General features: G+C 34.1%; 1 protein-coding gene across 1 annotated transcript in view; it reads right to left on the reverse strand.

Moving 5' to 3' along the window:
- The window catches only part of LOC102513925 (cytochrome P450 20A1), a 47,025-nt gene that overhangs the window by 5,192 nt on the left and 19,760 nt on the right, over nt 1-22,073 (reverse strand). The window contains exons 5-11 of the mRNA XM_032480041.1: nt 21,215-21,382; nt 16,251-16,329; nt 12,412-12,527; nt 11,516-11,570; nt 8,693-8,813; nt 5,683-5,794; nt 4,426-4,490 (exon numbers count right to left, since the gene is read on the reverse strand). Coding sequence (XP_032335932.1) covers nt 4,426-4,490; nt 5,683-5,794; nt 8,693-8,813; nt 11,516-11,570; nt 12,412-12,527; nt 16,251-16,329; nt 21,215-21,382 — 716 coding nt within the window. The remainder of the gene's footprint in view (nt 1-4,425; nt 4,491-5,682; nt 5,795-8,692; nt 8,814-11,515; nt 11,571-12,411; nt 12,528-16,250; nt 16,330-21,214; nt 21,383-22,073) is intronic.

Genomic DNA, 22,073 nt, shown 5'->3' on the forward strand with positions numbered 1-22,073 from the left:
ATCAACGTGAGGCATTTTACATTGCCTCTTCAATTAAAATTTATTTCTTAAAATTGGAAACACTAGACTTAAAATTATATTCCTCAATTACATTAGACAGACTTAATGAGGGAAATAAAGAGGCTAGGAAAGATTTTTTATTGTACAGAATTTTACTGTCTAAAAAGTCACTGGGAAAATGGATATTTTAAAACAAAACAAATAACCCACCGACCAAAGGAGCATAAAAATTCCTCCCAAAACAAATGTTTTTAAAAGATCTCAACACTACTATGAGGGAAAAAAAAAAGAATTCTTTCTTTTTTTAAGAAAGTCTAAATTACCTTTCACTTTTGGAATACACCATATTTACAGTCTATATAAAAATTTGTATCAAATTTAACCAACTTTTCTTTTTAAAAACTATCTTGAAAACTGAGACCCTAAATGTTCACTTGAAGATAACAATGTATTCCCAGATTAAAAGAGAATCAAATTTGATTTTTCCAACTATTTTATGAAATACCTCACAATTTTAAGGATTAAAAATTAAATAAAAGCCAAAATGAAAAATAGATAGTTTAATCTCAAATACTGGAGGTTTTTCAATTTTAAATATTAATTTTTTCAGCTTTATTGAATTATAATTGACAAATAAAATTGTACTATATTTAAAGTATACAATACAATGATTTGATATGCATACACATCATAAAAGGATTCCCACCCTCAAGTTAATCAGCATAGCCATCACATTACATATAGTTACCATTTCATGTGTGTGTGGTTAGAACACTTAACTTCTACTCTTTTAGCAAATTTCAAGTATACAATTTGGTACTATCAACCATAATCACCATGTCATACATTAGATCCTCAGACCTTACTCATTTTATAACTGAAAGTTTGTACCCTTTGCCTGCTCCCTATTCCCTATCCCCACCATTCTGTCCCCTGGTAACAACTATTCTACTCTCTGTTTCTACTCTTCTGTTGGAAGTTTTTTGGTTTTCTAGATTCCATATAAATGATATCATGAACAAACTTAACTATATAAAAACATTAGCTAAATACAATTCCCTGGCAATACACATTATACTTACAGCTGTTTTTTCTGTAAAATTCTTACTTTTTTCCCCCCTTGTGGTTGGGAAGATGCTTGATACGATTTCAAACTTCTTAAATTCACTGAGATGTTTTTTGTGGCTTAACGTATGATATATCCTATAGAATGTTCCATGTGCACGTGAAAAGAATGAGTATTCTGCTACTGTTGGATAGGAAGTTCTACATGTGTATGACAGTTCCATTTGGTCTAAACTGCAGTTTAAATCCAATGTTTACTTATTGATGTTCTGCCTAGACGTTCTGCCTACCCCACTGTTGAAAGTGGGGTACTGAAGTCCCTTACTATTATTTCATTGCTATTTCTCCCTTCAGATCTATTAATATTTGCTTTATTTACTGAGGTGCTCCAAAGTTAGGTGTATAAATATGAGAAATTGTTATATCCTCTTGATGAACTGATCCCTTTATCATTACATAATGATCTTCTGTCTCTTGTTACACTTTTTGGCTTAACATCTATCTTGTCTGATTTAAATATAGCTTTATTTTGGTTTGCATTTGCACAGAATAACTTTTTCTATCCCTTCACTTTCAGTCTGTGTCCTTACAGCTGAAATGACTCTGTTATAGGCAGCATGTAGTCAAGTCTTTTTTTTTTAATCAATTCAACTACTCTATGTCTTTCGATTGGAAAATTTAGTCCATTTACATTTAAAAAATTATTGATAGGTATAGATGTGCTAATGACATTTGGCGAATTGTTTTCCAGCAGTTTTGTAGTTCCTTTTTTCCATTTCTTCCTTTGTGACTTCATGATTTTCTATAGTGGGATGCTTTGATTCCTTTTTCTTTATACGTTGCACATTTACTACAGGTTTTGCTTTGTGGTTATCAGGAGTATTACATAAAACATACTATAGTTCTAACTGTCTATTTTAAGCTGATAACAACTTCAAATGCATACAAAAGCTCTACATTTTCACATTTTCCCTCAACATTTTATGTTTCAGATGTCACATTTTACATCTTTTATTATTTTGTATCATTAACAAATGATAGCCTCAATGGCTTTCAGAGCTAGATGTTTCGGGAGCCCTTCTCTCAGGTGGGAGTCTTTAAAGCTGGGGCATTAAATGTGTGATCCAAATCCCTCGATTCTCAGAGAGAAGCTGGGAGTTGGGGGTTCCCTCCTGATTGCATGGCACTGTGCTGAGGGTGAGGTTTATGTAAAGAGTGTGTCTCAGCCTTTCCTACCTGTTTCAAATGTAGGTATTTTCTCATTTGCCCACTGTGTAGGACTCACTCAGCTAGTTTCTGGATTTTTCTCAGAGGGAACTGCTCCACGTGAGCTGTACACTCAATGCATCTGTGTGAGGAGGGAATTCAGGAGCTTCTGTGTCATCATCTTGGTCCCAGTACATACTGAGGTTTTGATGTTTATCACCATTGTTTTATCACCATTCCTACTTTAGTATGGTTTTTCTGTTGATAATATTTCATCCTTTGGTATAGAGTAATATTTACATTATTAACCATTTAAGCTATAAAATTTGAACCAGGGTTTCTTCCTCTGAGACACTGCCAATAAAGTAACAGTAATAATGCATTTCTATGCATTTATTTTTGTAAATAAATCATATCTAGACATTTTTCTACAAGGAGAATAAGGTGATATTAGTTACTCAGAAAGAAAACTTATAAAAACCACAATGAAATATCACCACATACCTATTAAACAACTAAAATAAAAAATGGTGACAATAATTAATCCCACTGAGGCTAGAGAAAAGCTGAATCTCACAAACACTGATAGTGAAAATCTCCGAAAAATAGCCTGGCAGTTTCCTGTGAAATTAAACGTGCACTATAACCCAGCAATCACACTCGGGCATTTATGCAAAGAAATGAAACCCTATGTTCACACAAAAACTTGTACATAAATGTTTATAACAGCTTTATTCATAATATCAAAACACTAGAAACAACCCAAATGTCTTTCTTTCAGTGGGAGAAAGCTGAACAAACTGTACATCCATACAATAGACTACTACTCAGCCATAAAAAGATATGCAGCATGCGATGCTGACCTCAAGAGCATTAAGTTTAGTGAAAAAAGTTAACCTCTTCATCTTTCTCTGTGTGACAATTATATTTAAACTATAATTAATCAATTGTCTCTACACGGTCTATCTCAGTCCTGCGAACATTTTTTTTAGTGTGAATTAGTCTCTCAAGGATCATCTCAAGGTGCTTACAAAAGTGACTCTCTGGACCTTTCACAAGAGATAAGTGATAAGGTCCCAACTTAAGAAAGCTTTTCCTTGGCATACAACATTATTACTAACACTTCCTAAATTTTATTACATTTGATTCCTAAAAATTATTTCCACATCTTAGCATATATTCCTTTCAGTATTTTCAACTTGTAACCTAGATTCTCTGAGTGTTTTGAGGATAAGAATAATGTCAAAATCTCCAGCAAAGTTCTTATACTTTTCATATGGTACCTAAAATTTACCAAAAAACTTGGCATTTTTCCACATGAAAATTTTTTAAGACTTTAAAATTTGAAATTTTAATTTTTTTATAACTATAAGCATACTTTTTTTAAACTAATGTATATCCTTAATTTTGCTTAAAAAAGCCCCTTGGAAAACAAAACTTACTTAATTTTTACAGCAAATTTTTTGAAGGACTGCTATTTCATTTATTTATAGACTTCCCTTTAATTTAATCATTGAACCATTAAAAACTGACAGAAACCCATAAAATGTCCCACCCTTATGCTCCAGAAGTAGGTTTCCTAGTACTTCAACCATGCCATAAATCCTGCCCCTGGAGTTGTACACAGCTGTCTTAGCCCCAATCAACTCAATATATAACCTTCTTACAGGGTGGTAAATCTTAACCCATTCCTTTAAGGCAGAGTTGACCAGATGCTTACCTAGGAGGCAAACAATATGACCATCGTTCTTCATTCTCACCACGTAACAACAGGAGCAAAACACCTACTTTCTGACCTCAACTAGAGAGTTTAATAATTGAGACCAATGGAAGGAAAACTAAGAAACTGCACAAGCAATACCTACTTACCAATAAAAGAACTGAAAATTCTATTGGAATTAAAGGATAATTGTAGAGATCAAGTAATTAAATAGATCTCAGGATAGAATTGGTGATGGAGGGACAAAGAGTAGCAGACAGCAGGTTCATGAAAGAAAATGTAGTGAGCAGAAGACATACAGGGAAGGCAGCCACTTTCTTTTGTTACATCACTGTTACGTATTGAATTTTCTCCTCAAAACTTAGAAAAGGAATGCAAAACATGCAAACACATAAAAATCAATAACCACAAAGACAACGACAGAAATTTCATACTTGTATGGTGATGGCCAAGTACTGGGATCCTGAAGTACCACTCCAAGGGCATAAAGGACAAGGGTCTGCAAAAAAAAAAGAAATTACTCTAGTTATTCAAGGCCTAACAGAGACAAAATGACTCCCAGAAAGCCAACTCATCCTAAAAGCTCTTTTAATATAGATAATGAATACAAAATAAAAAATAAAATAATAGAAGAAAACACAGGCCATTACTTTGGTGATCTCATAGTGAGAAGGCATCTCTAAGCATGTCACAAAATATCAAAGCCATAAAGGATTAACAGACTTAACTATATGAACATTTAAAACCAGTATCCAGTAAAAACAAAACAAAACACACCATAAAACCAGTAAAAAATAAATAATAGACAAGAAAAAAATATTTCCCATATAATTGACAGAATATGTATAATATACAAAAAGACAAGCTCACTAGAAAGAAGATATATCACAAAAGAAATACAAGCTGTTAGTATATGTATGAAAAGCTGTTCAGTCTCTCCAATGATCAGGGTTTGAGACAACTTTTCATACAAGATTCACAATATATATAAAAGATTCATAAATCCAGAGGTGGTAAGAATATGGAAAGGAAAAGCGTTCTCATATACTGTTGCTCAAAATATAAATTGCCTTTTAGAGGGCAATTTAAATTTTACACACACACACAGTTTGGCCCCAAAACTCCATTTCTAAGGCTCTACCCAATACCTGTACAAGTATGTAATTTGTAATAATGAAAAAATTAACGTCAGTCTAAATTTCCATCAATGGGGACTACTTAAATAAATGATGGTACATTCACACAATGCAGTAATTTACATCCATTAAAAATAGCTAGTTGGATCTGCAGTAAGTGCCAGTTGTATTAATAGCCATGATATACTCAGCGAAAGAAAATTAAAGAACAATATATGAAGAGTAACCTTTCACATATAAAGTTGGTTTTTTAAAATACATACATATATATATGTGTATGTATACACACACACAGAGTAACACACATACACAGAAAACAATCTGCAAAATACACACTAAACTATTAACAATAGTGCCTATGGAGAAGTGAGCCTTTCTTTTATATTGTTTGATCTTTAAAACAAGCATATATCATTTTGCTATGTAAAATAACTGTCTTTGATTTAATAACAGGTAGCATTTACTAGACACTTTAAACAATAAAGACTTATAAATACACACTAAAAAAATTGAAAAGAATAACTGAATGAGTTAAGTATACCAAATGTTTCCTACCTCCCTAGGAATAATAAATTTGTCAATCTTTCCTTCAATATCTTGAAGCCGGGCAGAAACTGGGGTCAGTTTTGCAGTCCGAACAGTTTCACAAAGCACTTGCCGACAGTATCTGTTTAAAAAAATTTCTCTGAATATCTTTATCTGGGAGGGGCAGTTGGAAGTGTACATACATTAAGGTATCATTCAACAATTTTCATAATCTTCCTAAATTGAACTAGCCACATCATAATTCTTACCTGCTTAAACTACCTTACATATTCGAGGTATATAAAGTTCAGGTGAGTAAAAATTTAAAACAAACAAAAAACATTAAAAGTACCAGAAGAAAACTCAAACAGTATTTTTACAATTTTTGAGTAGAAATGCAGTTTACTTTTAATAAAGGAGTTAATAAAACTTTTAATAAAAGACTTTTCTACTTAAAATTATAAAAATATTGACACAATGATGAATACTATGAAGAAAAATACAAATAATCTGACTACAGAAATTTTTGTTACATACTTGCAATCATCATAAGTAAAATTACAAGTAGGAAAAATATTTACAGTAAATATATCCTTAGTGCATCAAAGCTCTTTAAAAATCCACAATTAAAATGATCAACTACCCCAACAGAAATATGAACAGAAAATATAAAAAGCAAGCCATACACAAAAAGAGAAAAAAACACAAATAGCCTGGAAACATAAGAAGTGATTTTCAATCTCATTAACAATGGAAATATTGCCAATCAAAGCAAAAATTTTTTACCTGCCAGATTAGCAAAGATGAACAAGAGTACTGTCATAGACAATACTAATAAAAATAGAGAAAATGACATTCATGTTCAGTTGGTAGAAACACAAATTGGTACAACCTTTCTGAAGGGTAACTTGGCAACACATATGAAAATACGAAGTATGCACCACTATGAGAAGAATAAAAGCTAAAATGAATTGAAATCTTGCTATGAGCCAGTTCTGCTAAATACCTTCTATGCAGTATCTCATTTAATCCTTATAAGAAACTCATGGATGGTATTATTTTTTTATTTTACAGGTATAAAAAATGAGGCAATTGTTTAAGATCACACAGCAGGTTAAGTAGTATTGAGAGGATTCAAACATAAGTCTGTTACTCCATAGCCCCTAATCATAAATACCTACTGTATATATTCTTAAATAATAACCTCATTTCTTGGACCTTATTAACAGAAATAATTGGAAATATTAGCAAAGATATAAGTATAGGAATGTTGATTTTTATAATTTCTAAAAAAGATAAAAGAGGAAACATTTTTCTCTTTGAACAAAAATTTTGGGGGGGTACCTACTACAATAGAAGCACTGTATTAGATACTGAGCTGCAACAGTGAACAAGACAGATACCCTCAAGAATTTCAAGGTCTAGATGGCAGAGGAAGGGACATCAAGAATGAACAATTAAAAAGGCATAGTAACTGTTATGATAAAGAAATTTCAGGGTGTTAGGGAATACATGGCAAGAGCACCTAACTAGAGAAAGGACCCTGCAGAGAAATAAACACTTAGGCTGAGACCTGCAGAAAAACCCCGAGTTGTCTACAGAAGTGAGGAAGAAACACTCTAGACAAAGGAACAGTCTTCAAAAGTCAGAAGATAAGAGAGAGAGCTTTACATCTGAAGAAATAAAAGAATCTCAGTATAGCTGAATCCAAGGGTATGAAGAGGCACAAGTAACAAGAGGTAAAGTGGGAGAGGAATGCAAGGCCTAGCTCCTGAAATGCCTCGTAAGCTAAATAAGTGAGTTTAAATTTTATCTTAAGGGCAACCAGAAGTCACTGCAGGATTTTAAATTGTTGGAGTCATCTGATCAGATATGTCTCCCCAGATATAGAAAGATGACTAGCACAGTGATTCTCAACTTTGGCTACACATTAGAATCATATGAGAAGCTTTTGAAAATTTCTGATGCCCTGAGATTGTTGGTTTGGGATTGGTCCCAGGTTGTACATACAGTCACAGGCTCCATCCAGTAGCACTCTGGAGAATGCACTGGAGGGATGCAAGATCCAAGGCTGTTGAAATATCCCAGACAAGTTGATGGTGCTCTGCATAGAGTGGGGGCAACAGAAAGAACTAAAACTAAACTTCCAACTAAATTTTGTCTGGAAAGTAACACCAATAGAATATAATCACTGATTGGATGTGGTGGAGTTACCACATATAGGAACACTGTCCAAAAAACACTTAGAGAAAAAATGGAACTTAGAGGAGAGTTATATACTTTGTATTTTAAAATGTTTGTAAATTTTTTGTTTGAAATACATATATATATGCAAAGAAAAAGTCTGGAAAAATAATAAAGATAGTTAACAATTGTTTTCTCTTATGGGTACATTTAAAAAGGACATTCACCTTCCACTTCATACATTTCTGTATTATAAAAACTTCAAAAGACAAGTATGTATTACTTTTAAAGTTAAAAACGTAATAAATAAAGTTTCCAAAAAATCTGAAGTATTTGTAACAGAAGTCTCCCTGTGAAACCCACAGCTTCAAGTTCTTTCCAATGGCTATATCCCTATCTTCTTTTCTATAGTTGAAAGATGCTCCTATTTTTTGCTATTATGAATAATGTTGCCATGAACATTCACATACAGGTCTCTGTGTGGACATATATTTTCATTTCTTTTGGGTAAATGCCTGGGATAACTGTTGGGTCAGATGCTATATTTAACTTTATAAGATCCTGCCACACTGTTTTCCAACAGGACTGTACCATTTTGCAGTCCCATCAACAAAGTATGAATGTTCCAATTACTAGACATCACTGACAACTGATTTCATACAGGCTCATGTAAAGGTTTCCCAGAACTATCTTACGATTTTTAAAATTAAATGATCTATCAAAATCTGTATGTAAATATTTTAAATCCCATAAAAATATATAGCCTTCCCAGACATTTTACAATTATCTTTAAATTAGATTGACCAGTTCAAACTTACATTTTAATGATCTCCTCTTTCTTCTATTGTGTTCTTACCTGAGCTCTTCAATTTTCTCTGGAGTAATAGGACCCTTTCCAAAAACTTGGTCTATCTCTTCATACAGTTTTTTCTGAACTTCTTCACAGGTGGTTAAAAAACAGATTGCCCAGGTACACACTAGGTGAAAATTTATATTAAAAACAATGAAAGCAGCTAATTCATAGTTGAGTGCAAAATAAGAAAAAAACTTACTATTTGTTTTGGTGTTTTCTTTTTTTTTTTTTCTGACACAGAAGATATATAAATGCTACCAAAAAATAAAACAAGATTGTTCACAGATTTTGTACTTCATGAACAGAACATGAACATTTATAGAATACTCCCAAAAAGAGACAGTGAAATTTTGAAGATTTCTTTGTTAAAACTGGCCACCAAATGCATTTTACCTTAGGTAAAATAGTATTGATAATAAATAAACTTCACATCCGGGAAAGAGTTAAATGTTGATAACTGTGATAGATTGTCTGGTTCACTCAAACTTGTAAAATCAAAAAACTGATTTATCAGTTCCCTCAGGAGTCTTAATGAAATGATTCATACAAATCAAAGTAGCAGAAGATTTATCTATAAACCAATAGTCCAAATTTTTACTTGTAATGGTAGATATACTGGTTCAAGAACTGAGACCAGTTATTGCTTAGGACAGTGCTTCTCAAAAATCTGGGAGTTGTTCAATGGCACAACCCTACCACCCACAGAGCCTGGCTTAGTAGGTTTAGGGTGTGGTCCAGACATCTATACTTCCAACAAATACCACAATTATTTTGATGAACACAAAAAGCGGAAGATCACTAGCTTATGGCCTACTTTTGCTTAAAATGGCTCATGGATTATATTCACTGAAGAAATCAAAAGCTAAGAAAACTACACGCTGAACATAAAACAGAACAGAGTAGTTGTATTTCCTTTAGGAATCCACTGGGATTACAACTGTTCATTATGGAATCATCTAGACATACAGCACCTCTTTCCCTAGATTATGTTTGCAATGACTCTGTCTAATACTATTTCTATGTCAAGTATTTTTAAAATGTTTTTAATATCTACCTCTACTTATTAAATTATCTCTTTCCTGAGCTAACGGGTTGGCTTAAATCTGTCTCAAAGTTAATTTTTCTTAATGTTTGCCAAATTCACATATTATCTAATTCCAATGCCTGGAAAAGACATAATTCACTTTCTACACTAAATATTATTGTATCATTAAAATCAACAGCTACCTGGTACTCAATTATTTTGATAGTTTACTCACACCCAGAGTTTATAAAAGGCATATGAATAATTGTCCTTAACTTTTTCCTACATATGTTTCTTAACTATGACTTTTGAGTGAACTGTAGAATTTTATTTCACAAGTGACGTGAAAACTTATGCAGACAGTGTACAACAGGTACATGTATGCAATTTTACAACAATATGTAGTAATATACAATAGTGAAAGATTTAGCACAGGGATTTGCATACAGCAGGCACTCATACACCCTGCTTGACTATATTATCACTTAAAATTAATGTAACTGTATAAGCTTAATAACCTCAATGGTCCTTCTGTAGAACTCTATTAAAGAATATGACTGGGGGTATAGCTTTAAAATGTGATTTTAAGCCACTTAATATTCTTTAATTACAGTATTGAACAAAGATACCATTTTAAAGTTGAAAGATACCTTGCAGGTCACCTAGAGCTAAACCCTTATTTTAGAAAAGTAGAAAATGCAGAGGTCACTATCTTGCTCAAGGCTACTTAGTCAAAGAGGAGGGACTTTAATGAAGGTTTCCTGCGTATTTGGCCTCTCAAAAATTTCAGAGATGCCTTAAAAACGAACCATTCCACATGCAAAAATAAATAGCAGTACTCTGAAAATTCCCCCTAAAAACTGCAAAAAAAAAAAGATTAAAATATCAACTCAACCTTGGAAATGGTAACTTTTTGTGGTATCCAGAGCACAACTGTGGTATCAGATTTTTTTGAAGGTTTTTAGCAAAGATACATTTTAATGTAATGAATTTTTTAAACAAGTATGCTTTAAAAAGGTTCAATATATTGTTTTTGACACATGCTTACCTAAATTCCATTTTATCTATAATATTTGGACATCTCTAGATGTCAAGATTTTTGCAAAGAAGAAAAATTTATGAGACGTTGACATTTGTACCTGCTTTTAATTTCCTTAAACAGAAAGAGTTGTGAATGAAATCCTTCAAGTGAACATAAGTGTTTTAGATTTTAAACTGATGTTTTAATACTTTCTTTACCATTTTATGTTAGCATATTTTTATGGATATATACGAATTTTTATAAATAATGTATGAATAAATGGTAGTCTGATAAACTAAAAACCAGTAAGGAAACTTAGAAATATATCACACATTTTAGAATTTTAACTAAAAATCACCTTCAAATCCACCAAGAGAGTTCTTTTAAATGATGGTTTCTGTGGCCTATATCCTCTGCTGGCAAACCTTAATAATAGCAGACTGAATTGAAGTCAAAATGAAAAGCCGCAGCAGGAAACTGAAAAGCTCACAGCTCTGACTGCAAAGGTGTCAATAGCAGTTCATTTTAAAGGCACTAACTAGAATTCACAATCCATAAACTGTGTCAAGAAATTTATGGCAATGTTCAGAGGTGTCACAGAGCACCTGGGGTGAGAAAAAAAAAAAGGTGCCTGTGTGAATCAAGCCTTTCAAACAAGAATAAAACAGAAGGAAGGGAAATTATAAAGAGGTCTTGCAAACAAATATTTTCTTGATTTTAGAATAGCTTAATCCTTGTACATTTTATAATCTATCTCAAAAAGAAATCAATTTATACTTACATTTAGCAGTTATTATGCAACTGGCCAGAGAAAATATCATACTGTCTTCTAGGATCTAGGAAACAAAACTAAGTTTAGAAACTGTGAAATGTAAAGTGGCCTGTATAAGGCCCCAGTAAAATACTCTAGAGTATAGAACTGGGGTTAAGGAAAGGAAAAAAAGTATGTTATTTCTTTAGGACTCTTTTCACTTAAAGAAAACCCATGTAACGTAAAAAACCAACCTAAATACTACACTGCTTTTTTGATACAGCAAGCATTTTTTTTTATCAGGCAACTTGACGGGCTCATGATACATCCAACAAACTGGCTCAGTCCTATCCTTCTGGCTCAGCCGAGTGCAGCAATGAAGACTCAGGAACAGGGGAGAGGAGCCTGCAACTGTCCGGGAGCCTGATTCAATTTCTCTACCCACACACACACCCAGAAAACCACTTTTGTCTAGGAGGACTCACATGCATAGAGCAGGGCAGAAGATTCCTAGAATGAACAGGTGTGGTAATAATGGCTTCACTCCTGACCTTTGCCTGACAACACCGCAAACACACAGCCCCCCAGTAGTGCGCTGGGGTAACAGGTGCACACTGGGAAGGAGCCGAGCCCACCTGATCATGCAGGCAGAGCTGCTTAGTCGATAAAGGCTTATATAAGTCCTCCTGTTATATGATCAGACACACTTTGGTTCAATATCTGCTTACAAATATTAAATATTATATAGCTGCTTCAAAGAGCTAAATAACAGGAAACTAAACACTTGCACTGTTTATGGATGATGTACAACAAAAGAGAAGAAAGCCACTGAATTCTAGGGGGGCATTTGGGGTGAATGAATAAAAGCACACTCTATACATGTCTGATTATCTTTTGTTTGATAAACGTTTAACAAATTACATCACCTGTTGGTCATTAAGATTCCCCTGTACTAAGGAGTCAATGAAAATACGTTCACTGAAGTTTCTTCCTTTTCGTTCTTTTATAATTTTCTTTAAAATAGATTCCAGTTGCATAAGGGCTTAGAGAAGAAAAACAAAAAAAGATTTTAGAATATAAGCATCTGTGAGGATTGAATGCTTTTTGTATTTCTGTACAATGTTCCTATGTGCAGAATAAAACTTTCAAAGGTAAATGAGCAGTAACCAACAATTTTTTAAAAGCTGATTTGTTTAAACTCATCAAATTACTTCTCTTCTTTTTGTTAAAATTAACATATATACCCAAAAGTGCATAAAACATTTATGCACAATTTAAGGAATAACTATAAAGCAAACACTCATAATGTCAACACCAGGTCAAGAAGCAGAATGATGCTAACACCTTAGAGATCTCCACACACATACACCCTGCCCCCCGCCCCAATACCATCCACCTTCCTTAGTCCTGTCCTCTTAACTGCATTCTTCTCCCGAATCAGACAGAAACAGATGTGAAACAATCAGAAAAGCACATTCCTGAAACGTAAAAGATTATTAACTGATACCCAACTGTAAAGAGAATTATCCAAAGATCATTTCTGAGACCCCCTCTTATTCGACCTATCACAGCTTTTGATGTTGATCACTCACTCTGCAGGAAACACTTTTTCATTTGGCTCCCAGAATTCCACACTCTGCTGGACTCCACATTTTCCTCCCACTTTGCTGCCTGCTCATTCTCAGTATCCTTTGTTGAGCCCTTCTCTCTCGAATTTCTTACTGACAGAATACCCAAGGTCAGGGACTTCTTTCCTTGGACCTCTCCTCTTTTTCTATTCACATTCATTACCCTGGTGGTCACCATTCTCAAGGCTTTAAATACAGTCTATGTACTGAACACTCCCAGCTTTATATTTCTAGTTAGGACCGCTTTCCTCTGAACTCCAGACTTGTATGTCTAACAATCAACTCAGCATCTCCACTTGGATGTCTGAAGCATACTAAACATAACATATCCAAAACTGAAGTTGTGATCTTTCTCCTCAAAACTAGATCTTTCCACAGGCTGCCCCATCTTATGTCCTAATAATTTCATTTTACAATTACTCAGGCCTAAAACCTTGGTGTCTCCTTCTCTCTTGTACCCCACATCTAATCTGGCAGCCAATGTTGGTCATTCTATCTTCAAATACAGAATTATTCTCCCTTACTCTTCTATTTTTTTTTTTTTTTCATTTTATATTTCTGCTACTAGCCACCTAATCCAAGCCACATGATTTTTCTTGCCTGGTTTATTGCAATAGCCCCCTAACTGGTCTCCCTGCTTCCACTCTGGGCCTCTACAGTATATCAAAGCAGCCAGAGTGATCCTTTAAAAAATATAATTCAGACCATAACTCTAATCAAAACCTTTCAGTGGCTTCCTATCTCATGTAGCAACTTAGTCATACAGCGATCTATAAGCCAGAGAGTCTATCCCATCCCCCAGTCTTTCTGGTCTCATCTCCTTCTACTCCTCTTCTGACTCATTTCACTCCAGCCACACAGCTCCTGGGTGCACCTCAGATAAACCAGGGAGAATCCCACCTTAAGGACTCTGCAACTACTTTTCCTCTGCATGGAATATTCTTTCTTCCCCTGGACGTGTGGATACCCCACATGATCTGCACTGACTGGTTTCCTTATCTCTTGCAAGTGTTTGCTCAAGTCACCTACCTAATCTGAGTGAAGCCTTTCCTAATAATCTTATTTAAGACTGCAACCTCCCCACCTCGAGCACTTCTATCCCCCGTCTTGATTTATTCTTTTCCACAGAACTTTTCATCTTTCAACACACTACTGAGTTTACTTACTTAGCCTCTTCCCACTAGAATACAGGACTGGAATTTTTGTTTGTTTTGTTCATTGACATCTCCCCAGAACCAAAAACATACCAGGATACTATAGGTTTTCACTATTTACAGAATTGAATGAATATAATAACATATTAGTGATTAAAATGAGAAATTATTAACACTGTAATGCAGTGGTTCACAAACTTTGCTACACATTAGAATCAAAGGAAGCTTTTAAGAAAAATCACAAAATACAAGCCATATCTCATATCAATTAAATTTAATGTTTAGGAGTGGAAGCCAGGCTTCAAAAATTTTTTTAAGAGTCAATGTGTAGCCAAGTTTGGGAACTACTGCTGTACATTTGCAATCCCAGCAGTGTATCAGAATAAACTGGAGAGCTTTTATAAAAATATCTGATACCTAGGACACCTCTATCTCAGATTCTGAATAAGCTGGCCTAGGGTTGGGGCCTGATCTTCAGTATTTTTTGTTTTAAGTTCCCAAAGTGATTCTAATGTACAGACCAGGTTGAGATTTACTCACTTAACCAAAAGCAGCAGCAACCCCGGCATGGGCTCCCACTCACATAAATACCAAAACACAATCATTTTCAATAAAAGCTCAAATTTGCTCTATATCCATGTTACAGCCCAAGGAGCATATCATACTGGACAATCTATTTTTATTTAGTTTCAAAGAATATAAATTATTAATTTTCATCTTATATTAAGACCAATACTATAAAATACATTTTTTATTAAGGGGAATTAATCCAAATGCATCCATCAAGATAGTCAGAACAGTAATGAAAACCAGATAGCAAAAAATGTGTCAATTAAATTGGCTTTTCTGGACTTAACATTGGACATTAAGGGAATCACCAGAATGGTAAGCCCCATAAGGACAGGGATTTTTGTCTTCTATATATACACAGAATAATGCTTAGCACATATAGGACAGGCCTCAATAAACATCTGTTGAAGAAAACAAAGGAAGAGAATCCTGGGAAGCAATACTATTATATACAAAAAATAATCCATTATTCCAATGCAGCCTATGTATGTTAATTTACCCTACCTACTTCCAAAACTGGAATTACAGCAGCTCAGAATAAAGGTATTAAAGCATCATAATCATTAAATCACTGACCAAAAATACAGAACCAAAGGAAAAGGAGGGAGAATAACTTTGGGGGGTGCCATCTTAAACTAAAGTCACTATTTTTCTGTGTAGATTTTATAAATGCGTAACCAATGCTAAATAATTTTGAAATTTCTTTACTCACTATTATATTGCCAAGAATATTTTTTAAAGTTTTTTTAAAGTTTTTTTTTTGGGGGGAATAGGTAAGTAGGTTTTTATTTATTTATTTTAATGGTGGTAATGAACATTGAACCCAGGACCTCGTGCATGCTAAACATGTGCTCTACGACTAAGCTATACCCTCCCCCAAGAATTTTTTATGTCGCTACATTTTTTACACAATATTTAATCATGTTGACATTATTTCTGCAGCAATTCCTATACTGTTGCATATTTATTTTTTTCTGATTTTCTACTTGTAGAAACAGCACTACAAAAATATCCATGACAGATATTTTAGACAGATTTCAGAATGGAATTGAAATATTTTTAAAAATTCATGAATATTTTCTTATTTTAGATAATTTCATTCATTATTTATGACTTAACATGTATTGTTAAATTGCTTTCCCAGGATTGTGCCCTTATATATTCCATTAATTGTTTTGGCTATACCAGCTCTACAGCACCCTCATTCTGCAGTGAGTACTAGAGTTTGTTTACTACTTCACTGCTTTTTCCCCTCTTTTGTTTAAGAAAAACTTCCATAATAGGAAATGTAGGAAAAAACATAAAGGAAGAAAATATACATGGCCTATAATTTCATGATTCAGAGATAACCCTATTCAAATCGGAGCACATTTTCTTTTATCCTCACCAAAAATTAAGAGTGGTAAAACTTACCATCTTCATACTGTTTCTTCCGAGTTATACTTTTATCAAGTGATCCATCTAGAAAGCCTTTTCCAATCTCAGACCAAACCTGAAAACAGGAAAACATATCTATTATCTAAAGTAAATTTCCCAAATAACACCAAGCAACCTAAGCTAATAATGGCAGAACCCCTGTCTCACCAACGGAACCGATGATTAAGCTCTCCCTTACAAGTGCGCTGCATAATCATTTACTCCATAGTCTTTGAGGATAGGGTACATATCTTAATAATTTCATTCAAAGTACTTTCAAACTAATTATAATTAGCAAGTCAAAAGTTCCCTTCCTTTCAGAGGAGTAGGAATGGAGAGGAAAAGGACATGGCAGTAGAGTCAATTCTCAATTTTTTAATGTAATGGCACCAGTGGATACGTAAAATTCATTGGGAATTCCAAATTTTTACTTCACCTGCAATATTGATAAGCACTGGCTGAAAACCAGAAGAAGTTAAAAATTATTCTAAGGTTTAAAGATATAGTTAACAACAGAATAGGCTTCTAATCATCTCAAAATTAGATAATCAACTCCTGAAAAAACTTTGTTTATAATTCAAAAGTTCTGAAAGAACATGGGGAAGAACAAAATATATATTAACCAACATTAAATATTTGAAAAATTATTAATATAGTTGAGTCCTCAAGTCTTACCTTACAAAGACATGCCTTTCAAATTATTTAAATGTAAAAAATAAACTATTAAAAGTGAAAATGTAGAGTAAATGTTTATATTAGGAATATCCTTCGAGCATGACACAGAACATAGGGCAAGAATTCATGATGAAAAATTTGAATTCATTTAGCTACTTCATTCCAACGACAAAAAGCTGAACAGACTGAAAAATCAACAACTCTTCTTGGATCGCTAAGACGATCCAAGGTGGAGGACCTAGGGCAAACTGAGGTCCCCAAGAATAGAGAAACAGGCAAAAACAAGGAGTCACATCTTACCAGAACAGACACAAGCAGAAACCACCTCAAGAGCCTGTGCTGGGGTAGAAAAACCTGAACTGGAACTGACAAACTGCAGGAGATTCAGTATACACAACTCTGGCAGTTAAAAACTCCAGGGGGACCCAATCAACAGAGCCCTGCAAAGTATTGTGAGGTTTACCTCCCGGAGCTCAACCAGGTTTCCAGAGTAAATGCCAGAGAAAAATCCCTTTGGATTTCCAGCAGGGGGGCTGAAAAAAGAACCAATTTGAAATAAACCAGAGCACACTACTCTTAACAAAGGCATGCACTCGGAGGGAACTAGTCAATCAGAGACTAACTTACTGGTGTTTAACAGAGTTGCAGGAGATATTCAACCCCAATTAGGTCTAGCCTACACATGGGAGAAGGGAAACTCCAGCTTATGTTAGCCATCCTTTCCCACCTAAGAGGGGAGAGAAAACTGCGAAACACTTGTGCAGTTCACAGTCCAGATGTGCAGGTCCACTAAAAGACTGAGAAGTAATCACAGGATTTCCCCACACCTCCCCACTACATCACTAAAGGTCTATGTACACCAGTTTCTTTTACCCAGTACAACATGTCTCGCTATAAGAAAAAGTTACACGGCATACCAAAAGGCAAAAAGCACAATTTGAAGAAGCAGAGCAAGCATCAGAATCAGATATGGCAATATTTTGGAATTATCAGATCAGGAATTTAGAACAACTATGATTAATTGCTAAGGGCTCTAAAGGATTCTTGGGTAAAGGATAAAGTAGAAAGCATGCAAGAACAGGTAGGTAATGAAAGCACAGAGATGGAAATCCTAAGAAAGAACCAGAACACTAGAGATCGAAAACACTGTAACAGAAATGAAGACTGTCTTTGATAGGCTTATTAGTACACTGGTTGTGGTTTAGGAAAGAATTTGATCCTGAGAATATATCCACAAAATACTCAAACACAGTTTCTTACAAAACTAATAATACTCTTTCCATATCCAGTAATCATTCTCCTTGATATTTACCCAAACAAGTTGTAAACTTACGTCAATACAAAAACCTGCACACAAATGTTTACAGTAGTTTTATTCATAATTGCCAAACCTTGGAAGGAAACAAGATGTCCTTCAGTAGGTGAATGGATAAGCTGTGGTACATCCAGACAGTGGATTACTATTCAGGTAAAAGAAAGGGGCTATCAAGCCATGAAAAGACATGGAGGAAGCTTAAATGCATGTTACTAAGTGAAAGAAGTCAATCTAAGAAAGCTACATACTGCAATATTCCAACTACATGACATTCTGGAAAAGGCAAGACTATGAATACAATAAAAAGAGTTTCAGAACTTGGGAGGAGAGATGAACAGGCAGTGCACAGAGGATTTTTAAGGCAGTGAAAATATTCTATTGATGATATTAGAATGATAGGGGGAGGGTATAGCTCAAGTAGTAGAGCTGCATGCTTAGCATGCACAAGGTTCTGGGTTCAATTTCCAGTACCTCCTCTAAAAATAAACCTAATTACCTCCCCTGCTACCAAAATAAAATAAATACAACAATAAAAAAAAAAAGAATGATGGATATAAATCATTATACATTTGTCCAAACCCACTGAATGTACAACATCAAGTGTGAACTCTAAAGTAAATTATGGACTTTGGGTGATTATGACATGTCCAATGTAGGTTTATCCTTGGCAAAAAATGCACCATTCTGGTGAATGACACAGATAATGGGGGAGGCTATGCAGTGTGGAAGCAGGGAGTGTATGGGAGGGAAATCTCTGTACCTTCCTCTCAGTGTTATTGTAAACCTAAAACTGCTTTAAAAAAAAAAATCTTAAAAAGCACTATAAATGAAAATAAAACAAATTGAAAACTGAGATTAAAAATAAAGAGCTCTTACAGATGAGTAAGAAAAAGAAACATCAATAGAAACATAGGTGAAGGAAGGACATGACAAAGCATCCCACAAAAGAAACTGCAAGTTTTTCAGCAAAAATATTAAACAATGTTAACCTCACAAATAAAATAACTAAAATTTTAATCATAAAAATTCATTTTCTACTTATTAGATAGGCAAATATTTAAAAGACAAATAATTCTAAATGTCAAAAGCACAAGGAAAGGGCACACTAACATTTGTGGGATAACAACTGGGACAATGGTTTTGGAAGGCAGGTCATAAACACAGCATACTGAGTGTGAGGTGCACATTTTTTCACAGTTTAACATCTGTGAAAACAGTATGCATTTTACAAGTGACTACATCTCCCAAGTGTTGTCAGCCAAGCAGCAGTCACTGCCTCTGCATTCACAACCTGGTTATTATTCCCCGTAGCACAACTGCACTACAGCAACCCCTTGGTGCTTCAGACAGTAAAAGATCATTTAAGGCAGGATTTTAAGTCATGTTTATGGCCTGAAAACTTTCCTTTGATAACTTCTAGTAATGTTAAGAAAATACCAGGTTGCATATAACTTCAATCTACTCAAATCCAAACTGAGGGACATTCTACAAAATAATTGGCCTTCACTTAAAAAAAAAAAAATGTCAAGGTCAAGAAACAAAGAAAAGCTGAGAAACTGTTCCACATTAAAGAGGTCTGATTTCTAAATGGAAAGAATTATGAATATGGGCTTTGGATAATAGTACTGTATAAATGTTAAATTCCCCATGTTTGAAAACAGTATTATTGCTATGTGAGAGAACATCCTTGATTTCAGGAAATACAGACTGAAGTATTTAGGGGGAAAGAGGCAAAATGTCTACTTTACTCTCAAAGGGTTTCAGTAAAGAGGGGAGGAATGGATAGATGGATGGATGGATAGCCAGAAAGACAGACAGACAGATAATGAGCAACCAAAATAAATGGGAAGAAATATAAAAAAACTGGTGAACCTGGGTAAAGAATATTATGGGAGTTCCTAGCACTAGCTGCAACTTTCCTGTAAGTTTGAAATTATCTCTACTGCAAAATTCTAAGGAAACAAAGATAAAGAAAATGTCAGCATAAAAATATGCAGCATAGGAATAGGTATCAGCAGCTTGGCAGAAAATCTTAGAAAAACAGTGGAAGTCTTTTCATAAAAATGCTGTCTCATCAACATGAAAAAATCAGACATCAACAAATCGAGTCAAAAATTGATTCTTCATTAAAATATAAAATCTTTTAGGAATTCCCCAGCCAATTTATCTTACCTGGGTACACAGTGTAGTTCACTCTGGGTAGTGGAATTTAGAATGATTTTCCCACTTTTATTTTTACACTTGTAATGTAAAATATGTATATGTTTTCTAAGAAATGTGTATTTTTCAACCTTCAAACAAGTAATAAAACCATTTTAATAGGAAAAAAGATAATATTAAACAGTGACAGTGTTATGCCACAGTGACTTTGCTTTAAACACATTACACTGATTAATTTAACCTGTTTTTTTTTAAAGATTTGAATAAAATAAGGAATAATTTCTCAGTGATCCAAAACGTGGTAAATGATTTAAGTATGATTTGAAACAAATTAATTTAATGTTGAGACTGATAAAAACAGTAATAAATTTCACATGTGAATCTAGAAAAGGCAAACAGTAAATCAATTTCAGATTGAATTATCCTTTCTTCAAATCATATTCATTTCACTAGTATTTTAATGCTCCATCGACTTCAATTTTTCTATATAGGATGTGGTCTAGTTCTATTAAGCACCCTTTTTCTCATTATTCTAGAAATCAGTACTATTTCATAACGTACATGCTAAGTACTTAAAGAAAATTTCTTTAGTCATCCACTTTTTAAATTTCAAAAAGTAACTGCTTAAAAAAAGTAATTCTTAAATTTTTTAAAAAGACAACAATTATCTTTTTTGCATTGTTGTTTTTAGCCCAAAACAAGGAAATTCAGTACTATGGAATCTTAAACCTCCTTCTTGAGAGGCAAAGCGTACATTGTTGAACTATCCAATTTGGCAACAGAGCAATTTAAAATTTGTCCCTAGACTTACTGTGCCATGATTCTTCTGGAAGTGAATGACTTCATGTTCATCTTCAAACGTACTGCCCATTACCAACTGCGTAACAGACTTCATAGCAAAACCAAGCATGTGCTGGCAGAGGGGTACATGCTGGGACTCTGGGTAGGAGAGCCATTTACCTAATAATTCTTCTGAGAGCTGAAAGAGAAGAGAAAACCACAATGACTTACTATTTCCTACAAATCTTAGAAAAATTCAGCAAGTAGATTCATTTCATAGAGTACACAGTTCAACTCTGTAATCAAAGCAAGCATTCAGGTGTTCACCTGAACTGCCAGGCTAACCCAGTGCCACCTATTATTACATCCTCAATCGTTCAGGTTCAGATTCTGTCAAAGGGCTGATATGCAAAACAAAACAGAACCACCACAGCAATAAAAACAGAAAATATAAATTAAAAGTTCAAAGGCTGGGAAAACCTAAAACCTAAAGGAAATTAACAGACTAAAGTCTTAGTACCTAATTAAAAATAGTAAAGATCCATCACAGAGTGGCTGTGATACAGTAAACAATCAGTAAATACGTGAATATGCAAAAGTTCTAGACTACTTCAATGACACAAACCTCTCAGAGCCTCTCTGCCATTCCTTCATTCAATGAATATTTGTCAAATCCCTTGTGGAATAAAAAAATAATGTATAGTAAAAAGATTAAAACCTTTGGAGTCAAAAAACTTGGTTTACTTCTGGCTATGCCACTTAGAAGTAATAAGACTTCAAGCAATTTGATTGACTTCCCTTTTCCAAGGTTCAGGTGTCTCAGCAGGGAAACAGCGATGACATCTCCTGCTTTTCGCAGCTGCTGTGATGGGGATAACTGTACCTATGCC

The sequence above is a fragment of the Camelus ferus genome, chromosome 5, assembly GCF_009834535.1.
Source record: "Camelus ferus isolate YT-003-E chromosome 5, BCGSAC_Cfer_1.0, whole genome shotgun sequence".
Classification (NCBI taxonomy): Eukaryota; Metazoa; Chordata; class Mammalia; order Artiodactyla; family Camelidae; genus Camelus; species Camelus ferus.